The sequence below is a fragment of the Haliaeetus albicilla genome, chromosome 8 (genome assembly GCF_947461875.1).
Source record: "Haliaeetus albicilla chromosome 8, bHalAlb1.1, whole genome shotgun sequence".
In the NCBI taxonomy this organism is placed as follows: Eukaryota; Metazoa; Chordata; class Aves; order Accipitriformes; family Accipitridae; genus Haliaeetus; species Haliaeetus albicilla.
The window spans coordinates 38,243,158-38,255,148 of record NC_091490.1 but is presented as its reverse complement, the minus strand read 5'-3'; the positions used below and the strand labels follow the sequence as shown (position 1 = coordinate 38,255,148).

At 36.8% G+C, this 11,991-nt stretch overlaps 1 protein-coding gene across 1 annotated transcript; it reads right to left on the bottom strand.

Annotated features, from left to right (window-relative positions):
- Positions 1–4,051: 4,051 nt before the first annotated feature.
- RGS21 (regulator of G protein signaling 21) lies at positions 4,052–7,306 on the bottom strand. Its single transcript, XM_009924306.2, has 3 exons — positions 7,195–7,306; positions 5,764–5,930; positions 4,052–4,825 (listed from the first exon to the last, which is right to left on the bottom strand). The coding sequence occupies exons 1-3, from the start codon at positions 7,235–7,237 to the stop codon at positions 4,622–4,624; spliced, it is 414 nt and encodes a 137-aa protein (XP_009922608.2). The 5' UTR covers positions 7,238–7,306; the 3' UTR covers positions 4,052–4,621.
- Between the last annotated feature and the right edge of the window lie 4,685 nt (positions 7,307–11,991).

Sequence of the window (11,991 nt, the reverse complement as noted above, 5' to 3'; positions counted from 1 at the left end):
GTTTGAGAAGGGCACTGCTGGCCCAGTGGCTGGAGAGAGCTCAGGGAGGAGAGGACGAGCAGGTTGTCAGTGTGCCACGGGGACAGGTCTCTCGGCTCCGACATCAATCAAAATGCCTTAGGAAAACTGAAAACTGCTAATTGAAAATCCACTTCGACAGCTCTGTAACCAGAGATGAGTATTAGGCTTATGTATTTGGGTGCAAAACTGTTATTCAGTATGGATGAATGGGTGCAAAACTCTTCTCAAATGATGTAGGTTCTTAGCGTGACGGTTGTCTTGTTTAGCAGCAGACGCTGCTTCAGGGATTCTGTGTTCTGGACTTTATTGCTTGGATGAAGAGTCAAAATGAAAGTCTAGGAGATTCTTGTGCAAAGCCTGTGATTATGTGTGTCTGTTCAAGTACATTTTTACATTATAGTCTGACAAAACAGAAAATACAGAGTCTCCATCTCCAACATTTACGGAAGCATGCTGAATTTAACAAACCTTTAACAAGACCTAGGTAGGAGTCTCACAGAGTCCTGTCTGCCACTGGAAATATACCCGGCTGCCTATAATTTGGGATCTTGTTCTTCAGAACAATCCTGATATCAGTCCTGTGTTGAGGGCTAATTATGCATATATTATATTTATGTATATGCTTATTATTTTTATATTTAGGCATTCTAGAAAAATGTATAAACATATTATTTATTACTGTATTATTATCCCTTGAATTTTAATTCTGGGACAGTCCTGTCCTGATGTGAGCATGATGGATCTGATGGGGTCTGTGAGTCTAGATGCTATTGGAGCTTTAGGATTGGTACTGCACGCAGGAATTGGGGGGCGGGGGTGGGGTTGGGTGGGTGGTTGGTTTTTTTAAGAAATGTGGTGTTCACTTTGCCTTTATTTCGACCATTTCTATTTTGTAGGATTTTTTTGTACATCTACTTTTTTGTGCTGAAAGAGATTGAATCCTTTAAAAAAAAGAATTCTTCTCAGAATTGAGATTTTTGCCTGGCTTGGACTTGTAAACAGAGGGGGGGAAAAGACCAAATAGTCACTTTTATTTTTCAATGAAAGCAAGTGGGAGGCTTGGAGTGCAAACGTAGTTTCTAATTCAACTTTTTAGGAGTGCTTTCTATTTAGCTACAACAGTATTTTCTTCCTCTTTTTATTATGGGCTAGCAAAAAACCCCACCCCAAAACCTCCCTAAAAATTCCACCGTAACTTCTGTAAGATAATTATTGAACGTGTATTATTCAGTATTAACAACAGTGTAGTCTTCTCTTTTCCCATCGTAACCCAGAGCTGTTATTGGGATAAATAATTCTGGTAATGTGTTAGCGCTTGAGATTCCACAGGAGTAGGTGATGTACAAAGTTATGAAAATAGTTGTGACCCCTCTCCACAAAATTTATATCCAGGTTTTTCAAACTTTAGTGGCTTTGACAATGAAGAAAATACTGTGATATTAAGTGGCTTTGCTCTGAAAGATCACTCTGAAGCCTGAACATAGAACCTGCTTTCCTGGAGTGCCTGCATGCTCCCCAAATATTAAAGGGCATAAATATATTACATTTTGATGCAAGATGGAGGTAACTTCTCAATTTCATAACTGCTGCACAACAGGTTATACAGTTGGGCCAAGCTCATGCTGGAAGTCCTTGGTAAAGCCCTGGGATTTTGGCAAAGTTCAGTCTAAATCTTCTAAATCACACTTCAGTGCCTGGCCTTTCCGTATGTCAAATTATCAGAGCTCAGATGCTAGGCTGTGACCTTTTTTTGGTGTTGTAGAAGTACGAAGCATCAGCTTTAGACCTAGAAAATAAAGGTAAATAAAGACTACTGGCTCCCATCTTTCACATTTGGGTGTTTTCAGATACTTGTCAAAAGGGACCTTTAATAATGCTTTAATAATAAGATATATTATAGAAATTTTCAGAAATTTGATTCTTAAACTCCAAAACACTTCAATATGCTGTAGATTCTTTTGTTTAATTGCATATAATATAGCCAGATAGTGCTCTGAGGATTTAAAAATTAATTGTGAAGGTATATCCAGTTATTGTTGGATATATATGAATTTATAGTGACCTTTTATTTAAACTTTGCACAGTTTCATCTCATTTAAGCATCTGAAATAGATTAATTAATAAAAATGTTGAAAGGCTTGGTCAACAACAAAAGTTTAATTAACTTTGCTAGTTAATTAAAACTAGTGTAGTTTTAATTAGGGGGTTATAAAAGGATTACTACTGCTACTTTACACTTGAGTCTGTGATAACCCCTAAAAGTTCGATTACTGTGCCTTTCTCTTAAAATGTTCTAAATTAATTCAAAATGTGTTAAAACCATTCATGACGCTTTATGTAATTATTAAAATGAATGTCAAATGCTAAAATATTAAGAATGAGCTACTCTTTTGACAATAATTATGCTGTTGATCATAGAGAATCGGCCAGACCGTGTGGATATGATGCTTCCTACTAATGTTTTTGTATCGTTACCAGAACAATAACATGCATTATTTTTATCAAGTTTGACTATTTTATATATATTTTTAACTTCTTATGCTTAACTTCAAGCATTCAGGAATTAGAGATCCCTGGTAGCCATCTTTCTACCACTTTCTAGCTCTGTTTGTGACGGGGTAAAGTCAGAAGTGTGCAAGTTTTAAAGGAGCACGGAGAGTTGTGAGATTTCATGATCACACGTCTATTTTCCAGGTACTTTTTTATCCTTAGTTGCCAAACGATTGATAGAGCAGAACTTTTTGGCTTTCTACGTGCCCCACTAAGAAAGGTGACGTGATCCCACTTCTTCCTACATGTGGGAATTTCCTCTTCTGAAAATGAGAATTGGATTTGTAAGAAGGGAAAACGACTCGCTATATTTTTGAGTAAATGATGTAATTTCAGCAATCCTGACTGCTGTCTTTGCTGTGACTTTAACCAGCAGAAATCCCCCCGTGCAGAAAGGATGCCAATGCTGCGCTGCAGACGGAAGTTGCAATTTTCCACTGAAGCATCATTGCAAAATGAATGGTAGCTGTGGGACTGCAAAACAAACCCACATCCTCCTTGTAGCTCAACCTCAGTGATCGTGTTCATTTCTCTGTTAACCATTAGGACTGGGGAGGAAAGAAAAGAAAAAGAAATGCAGAGGGCAAGAAGAAAAACTAGGTGATAGAATAGATCATGGGTATCAAAGAACAGATATTTTACAGCCATCCTAACTACCTACCTACATAAGCTATGGCAGGACGTTCACCTAAGTACATAACCGAAAGCAATGTATTGGGGCTTTCAGACTGCTTAATACCCTTTATTGTCTAAATGAATTAGTTCCTTAGTGTAGTTTGATAAAATAGGATCTTTTGCGTAGAGGATGTGATGGTGTGTAGAAGGCATGAACAGAGTTCCAAACAGGGAGAGATTCCTGGAGATTTAGAGCAGCTCAAAAGCAAAAGAATCAAAAGGATCAAATTCATATAAAAATGAAAGATTTTTCTTTTCTTAGAAAAATCTTATTGTTGTCTCTTGTATTTAGAATTATTTTTCATAGTGAAGATTCTTCCTGCCCCATATGGTTTAAAATATTTTTTTTTCAATATTATGCCACAGCTCTGTCCTTCACCTAAATATATGCAATCAACCCTCTAACAGTAATGAACGAGATCAGTGTGTGCATCTGGAGACACCTGAAGATTGCACTAGAATCCTATCTCATCTTGCTTGTTTGAAAAATAACACCATGACTAAATGCTGATTTAGATGCTTACTTGCCTAAAACTGTTTCTCTGATGCCTACTGTTCTGTGTATCTGTATTTCATTCAAAAATGGTAATAATTATTGACATTACTACTTCATGAGTGCATGGGGACAGTATCACTGATACATTTGGAAAAGCAAAGAAAATGAATTCTTTATTGAAAATGTACAAAGGAATATTTCCTCAGTTTTTTCCAAAATGCCTACACAATTAATAAATGAGACTTTTCAACAAAAATTTAAATGAAATAAACACAAAGAAAAATTGAAGAGACTCATCTTGAAGACAGCTGTATTATGAAATATTTATTTGCTCTGAATGCCAGGAACATTTGTTATAAAGCAGGTGCCTATTTATTAAATATTATCATAGTGTGTTATCTACCATATTTCTACTTCTTCTGTTTTGAATTGGTATGAAACATGTTTAAAAGAGGATTTAAAATTTTTTTTACAAATTATAAATAAGATGATGAATGAATGAGTAACTGTATTCAAGTCCCCTGAAAGGAATTTATTTTTGAGGCCATACTTCTAAAGAAAAATCAATGGCAAACCAGAAAACCAAAACATTCTGCTTAAAAATGTGAAAACACTGTGACAAATAAAGCAAGCATTGGAAAAACCATCAATGGCAAACATCTTTACTGAAAAAGTAGCTCAAATGTCTTGGCATATTCCATCCTGTTTCTTGAATATTTCTCTACTGCTATTAGAAAGTATCGTGTGCATACTGTACTTAAAAACAAGCTGGCAAAGGCAATTCTTAGATCTGGTTTGTACAATCACTTTAATAAGTTATTATCTGTACTGAGTTGCAATGGGAGACATTTACAAATTCCTAATCCCTCAGGTATTTTCTCACAAAAAAGGGAGCCATCTCTTCTGATTTCCGTGCTGTTGCTTCTTTACTAGTTCCTTGTACATTTCTGACCTTAGAAACCTGGGAAAAGAGTCCTTTGCCATGAGACTATAGACTGACCTCTGAGCATCATCAAAGCAGCTGAGGGTGGGCTCGGAGATATTCTGAGAGATGTGGGTTTTGGTATGGAAGTCAATATTAATCTGTAGGAAGAAAGGAGACGTAAAACCTATGTCAGTTTGATCGGAAAGCTGAGGTCTGTTCGTGTGCAGGCCACAGTTTGCATTTGAATTTCCTCCCAAATACCCTGGCTGATGCAAATAAGCAGGAAGGTCACCCCTTCATTTTCTAACATACTGAATTCTTAATTTTACTTGGCTCTTAAAAGGATGGCATCACTGAAATAAGAAGGGAAAAACTTGCTTCTGATTATCGCATCTTTTTGCCAAACTAAATCCTATGAAGTACCAATCACCAGAGAGTAAATTAGAGATGGAGGTACTTGGCATCATTTTAGGTTTCGGCCCTGTATATTTTGTAAGGATTTTTTGTTTTTATTAATAATGAAATGGATTTCAATCATATGTAAGACATGGGGACATTCAGAGCACACTCACTATCAAAGGCAAACACATCAGTGTAAAAGTTTTTAGGGAGTAGAATGTGAATAATAATTAATTAGCAATTTGTTCCTTTACAGTAAGCATTTTTTAAATAATGATAGAATTGAAGGCTGTGATGGAAATTTTTGCAAGTTTGCATTTTGATTTTCATCATGTCAAAAATACCTGTACAAAAGAACAGTCATTAACATTTGAATGTACTGGTACCTAAAATATGGAGGAAATGGTGGTTATTGCATTATAAAAATGGTTAGAGAAAACCAAAGACATTTAACATAAATTTCCTTAAATCTTAAAGTAGAAATTTCAGAAGGTGAGATAAACCTGTGTGAAAAATGTATTTAAAGTATAAACCATAAGAGTTCCACACACTGTTTTCTACCTGCTAAATTATTGACATGAAAATGGAAGTACGGCCATATTGAATTGTATTTTCTGTCATTCCTGGAAGTTTGGATCTGAACTTTCCACTTGATTCCCATCCTCAGTACCCAAAGTACACACAAAAAACTATTTACCTCCTTTGGAGCGTCGGCTTGTATAAAGTCAGAATAAATCTTTTGGGCTTTTGAGGTGATCTTAGTGGAGGATTTGGTTTTCTTGAAATCCTCACAGGCCAGCCAGAACTCCACATTCTCCTCACTGAACTCTGACTTCAAAAATGTCCTAAAAGCTGCCAAACCATCTGGGGAAAAATGCATAAGATGATGGGCAGAGGAAAACTAATGCCGTTTATATGTATGGATATATACACGTGTGTGTGCATGTGTGTACGTATAGATATATATAGTGTAACTTATGTGTCTGATATTGTTTTGCCTGTCAGCCAGCAGTTAGTCTTAAGAGGCTGTTGTGGGAGAAGTAAATAGGAGATGAAACTATAGCAATGATAAGGTGACTAGGAGAATTCTTTCAGAGTTACTAATTGAGGAACGTTCCCAGTTCCCGCCTGCTGTGGTTTGGTCTCTCTAGCACTGATGTCAAAAGCGGATCCTGGAGATTTTGGTCTTCAAGAGGATTTGTTGTGACTAGGAAATTAGGGATTTGAGGCTGACCCCTGGTCTAACAAGCAAGTAGGAAATTAAGTCATATTGTGGTAGTGTGCTCCCCTCAGAGCTGAGGTTAGCCTGCCTAAATAGCGCTTCCATCTCCTTTCAATTAATGATTAAGACTTGGATTAAGGGATGGATTCTTCATTACTTCTTTGTTCAGCTTTTTTTTTTTCACTTTTAAGAGAAAAAACATGAAACAAAGGTTTGTTTGGAAGAAATTAAAATTAATTTAATTAAAATTAATCCAAATCACAGCCTCTTAGAAAAGAAAGGTGACAGCACCCAAACTTAGTTGTGTTAGTCAAGTTAATACTATTCAGAAACCGTGTGAAGGCACCCCAGGGTCCAGGCCACAATGTTAGTGCAGAAAATGGGGCAGGGGCAAGGGAATTTTGTAAGTTACATGTGGTTTGGGGTTTCAGGTCAGTCAGAATGGGATCTCTTGGAGAAGTGACTTTGGATATATTAGAAATAATCATTTTTTGTTTGACTGAAAGTCAATGCACAACATGGATATTTCTTTGTAACAGCAATACCTAAGAAAAGGTTTGTGGGTTATTTATTTTTAAAAATAGGAAAACCAGAACCATTGCACGGAGAGTTTTAACAACCATTATCTTCATAAAACAAACCTCTTGCAGAGCACTTCTGCCTTCTTAAATGTCCCTTAAGCGTTGCCCAGAAGGTATCTTGTGTTTGCAGCTTGGAGAAACATGCCCCCTCTGCCTTTCAGCCCAGCAGCTCACATGCCTCCAGCAGCAGCGCTGGTGTGGAGAACACCACTCAAAGCACGTGGAGACTTGAACTGGAGAGCAGTGTGAAAACCTGACGAGCAACGTTTGTGCACTGGGTTGACACGCATTTAAAAAAAAAATTTTTTTTCCACTTACTTCTTACCTTTATTAGCTAGTAGTGTATCCACAGACTCAGACCAGGCCATTGTTTCCCCAGCGTCTGACCTGTGGAAACAACATCTATCCTTGAAAATAGCATTGTGATCTTTTGTGCGTGCAGTCTGTGGTAGCTAGGCTATTATTTGGCGATCGCCTTGAGGGAGCAGGGTGAGTAATTCATGTTACTCTATGCACTGAATAACATAAAGTCAACAAAAAGTGTGACACTTTTTTTTAGTGTAGGGAACAATATAGACTCATAAAGTACGGTGTTATTTGACATTGGCAACTTGATTATCCATCCAGGTGATAGCAGTATTGCTTGGAATTGGTTGAACTATAGTAAAAGTATAGGAGGGTTATTAATGTTCTAGAGCACGTACTGAATTTCTTCTTGAGTTCAGATGGATTAACTATTAATTTATAGGACACTTTTTGCTTGGAATGAGTAGAGTTATCTAAAACATTCTCATGCTAACAGTGGTAGGATAAATGGGCATTATTTCGGTTTCTCAGTTGAGTAAATTCACAGGGTTGTCTCTTCCTTTGTAACTTGCTGTGGGCCTCTGTTAGAAATGAGACACGGAACTAAATGGACCCTTGTTCTTACAAAGGGTGCTCTGAAGTTGTTCAAGCTGGTTCAGAAGCCAAGCTCTGCGTGCAGGCTAACGGAGGACAGCCGCGAGATCTGACAGGCAAAAGGATGTCAGATAAGGGAACTGCATGCTAAGTGTGTGGAATGTTTTTTTTTTCTTGTAACTTGGGAAGGATGGTCATATTCAATTTAGTCCACAAGTACATAGATAAAATAAACCTGTCTTTTATTCCTGAAAAATTATGTTTTGATTAAAATCACCACTGTACGAGTTTTAATTTAAACATCTAGCGGAGAAAAAGAAACTCCTTTACCAGCATTATTGTTATTGCTTGCATTTTTTGTCACAAAACCTTGGAAGAATATGATTTCTTGAAACATTTTGTGGAAACATCAGACACACATGTGGAGATGTCAGCATGTGCCTGCCTGCTTTCCTGCATGCCAGTTTTTCTATTAGATTTTCTCAGGTTTTTGGTGGTCGGTTAATTTGCAGCCTCAGGCATCCCCAGATGAACGTTAGTCTCATATCTCGTTCAGCGATAAGCAGGAATAAATCTGTTTGGCCATCTAGCTCTTATTTTGTTTTAGAAAAAGGAGCATACTTCTTCATTAAATCTCAGTTCAGTGGTTTGTAACTGAATTTTTTTTGAAATAGGGTGTTTTTTAAGGAAAATTTTGAAAAAAAAATTTATATCTTACAAATGTCCTAAGCCAAAATTTTTGAGCTAGAAATTTCAACTGTTAATCAGTTCTTCTTGTAACCTCTAAAGACAGGCAGTAAAAGATGAAGAATTTCATTGAGCTGATACTCTATTATCCACCCAGAACAGACTCAGTAGAAGGTTTTATCCAACTTTTTTTAAGTTGTAGTAAAATTAATGCATATTAATATTTTTAAAAAAGAAACATTAAAGTTTAAAGGGAATGAAGAATGTTTTACTAGCATTTTGCACTTGTGAAAGACCTTGACATAAAACAAATAGTTCAAAGTGCAAGGCCAGAGCAGAGTAATTGATTCCCCCCACCCCCATTTTGGATACAGATTTTTTTTTATAAGGAGACAAGGAGAAAGGACAACTCTAGAATACTTGCAAGAATATCCAGAGAGGTAGGTAATAATTAAATAGATCAGTATCTCATGTTGCTTTTGTGGAAACTGTTACATTTTATCCAAATAATAGAGACGTATTAACCAGACAAAAAGAGAAGAAACCAACTTTCTAATTCTCTGGTTATGTATCTTGTATAGGTTACAGTAGGCTGGAGGATTTGAAACTGAATTTACATTCTACGTGAATATAGTAGTCGTTTGACATCTTGGCAGCTCTAGAATGGTTTGCGTGCATCTTCTCTCTCATTTGGTGGTAAGAAAGGGGAAATTGGAAAACTTGGAAACATTTTGTTACGTTTCAGTGTAAAATCAAAACAAATTCAAAAATTTTTCATGGAAACAGAAATCTTATTTTCTGACTAGACTCTGTTTCCGTTCAAAAAACCTTACAGATTAATTTTCATGGAGGTTAGTCATTCTGTACCGAAAGGTTTTTTTCATTTGGTTTTTCTGGTTTCAGACATGCAGACTCATGGGATGTAGAGCAGGTCATCCTCGGCTCAGCAAAGCATCACAAGCCACAGACACTGTCCACAATACTGAGGGGTGGGAAATGTGGGTGAGTGGAAAACGGTGGAAAAGACTCTGCTAAAACACAGCACCTGCCTGTACATGCTGTGCTGCTCTTTCCTCTGCGCTAGCGTTATAAGAGAACGTGTTCTCAAGGCTGACAAGATGCCCATCCATCAGGAGAGCATTTTAAAGTAACCTTTGAAGTGAAGTTCACTACGCTTTTGTCTGTCTGACCCACTGGTGTCTGAAATCACCTATGGAAAGACCTTTATGCTGACTATTGACTTTCTGCTACTGTATATACTAACTTAAAAAATAGGTGGTTTAGGAGCTAAAAGGCTCTGGAGTCTGATAAATGCACGCAACTCTTTGTTCTGGATAAAATATTACAGGTTTTCTTAATTTAAAAAAACCCACCCACCCTAGAATTCTGTAGAAAATGTTTGATATTCATAAGGGGACAAACCCCTGCTCTGAAGTATACAGGTTACTTTGAGAGCTGTAGTCCACAGCCGTTTCTCAGCATCACCAGTAATGGTATTTTCTAATTGTAAATTTATAAAGAGATTATATGATAGTGTCACCCTATTATGTAGCTGTAGTTATAATTATTACAATAGATCGTGGCATTGACACCTTTAACAAGCAAGCTTTCTTTACAGCTGTCAGTTTACTTACATCCAGACTGCACAAAATTATATTTAAACAAAAATAATAGCATTATGCATATTTATACGGAAGTTTGCACACATACATGAGGGAAACTGGAGTGCAAATATAGTCAGCCCGTACTGAAAACACAAATGAAAACTAAACATAGCATTATGTAGTACTTTGTGAGACATCATGTGCTGATGGAATTAATCAGCAGAGAATTTGTTTTAGTAACTGTAACAAACTTTTATCAAATATGTAACAATTTTTCAGGTTGTTCAGTAAATATTTACTAGCTTTCTTGTCAAACAAAAAAGCAAAATGAAAGACCAGGATAAAACAGACAGCATGAACATAATTCTGCTTCTCTTCCTTATGTGTAATAACATTTGTTTCAATATTTACTTATCACTCAGAGAATTATCTCACTGATCTCGTGGAATTTAGTTGAGTGGGAATGGCAAGCAGAACTGGCAACAAGGAATCAAAATAATCATATACACTTTAAAGGAGGAAGGAAAATAAAAGCTGTCCAGATTATTCAAAATTGATCATCCCATCCCATAAATCTGCTACGATTAAAATAGCCATAAACAACAACTCACTTCACTGGCATTTTTTGTTCCACTGTCTGACTGTCACAGGTAGGGCAGAATTTCTTTTTCTGACTGATCTTCAAGCTGAAGGTAATGTGACAGCAGGAACAATACAATTAGCATGTGAATAATCAAACAGTACAATGCAAACTGACAAACTGTTTTTAACACTTCCTTTAAAATTATTTCTTTCAGAAACATGGCTTATTTTTTAACAGTGGCTGTTCTAGCTTAATCTACCAAAAGTAATTTTAATTAAAAACAATTTATATGCAAATATCTCTCAAGACATATTTATGTTCTGAACAAGACCTTAACAGAGAAATCACGTTGTGATTTTTCTCATCGACCACTTGGCTTACTGACTGTGGAAAAGAAAAAAGGAAAATGGGTTCACTGCACGTAACTAGAAAATTCTTCACTATAATTCTGTACTCTCGTATCTGTAAAGCTTACCCATCACTTTATGTGTCTTAAAGGTCAAGGCCCCCTGAGCCATTGTCCCTTTTGTTTATACATACAAGGCTTATCACAATGGGACCAAAGAGTGTTGGGATGGCCATCATTTGCACATTGATGCTGTTACGAATAATGGGATCACACAGTATTTGATACTTTAAATGCAGTGATTTTTTTCTACTCTTACTGATATTTCATTCTATGTGCCATCTTCTAGCAGCATCACTCTCCCCCCAAAACATTTTCATATCATTTTGTCTTTTGCTCTTGATAATTATTCTTTCCTCCCCAGCTCTTTTCTTTCTCTGTACATTCCTTGCTGTCCCTCGCTCTCCTGAACAAGCTGGCTTACTGATTGGCATCTTGCCTTCCTCCAAATCTTGTCCTGCTGCCTAATCCTTTGCTCACCCTACCTTCCTGCTTCTCAATGTCTCCACCTGATATAAACAAACTTCCAGTTGTTCAGGAACTGGAATACAGCTGTCCCAACCTGCAGAATAAGGGATTTTTGTCTTCTCAGTTAAAGTATTTTACATCAAGTAGAGCAGCCTTGAGTTTAGGTCCCACTTGACTTTCCTGTATGGTATAGCCACATACAAAGCTGCCTTCTGCCTGACTGAGGACACAGTCTTTCTTATTTTAGCTATTTCTGTCTTCTAAGGTAAGAAATCAAACCCCAAGCACTACATGCCACATTTTGACCTTAGCAATGTTAAGGGGTTATTCCTTATCCTCACCTTTTGTGGATCTGTAAAAGAAGTTTCAGGCCAAACTATTTGATGAACTTCACATGGGACAAAAGTAGTGAATCCAGTCAACAGTGCTCCAGGAAGCTGAAAGCAGATGGGAACAGATACAGAGAGGTGGGTT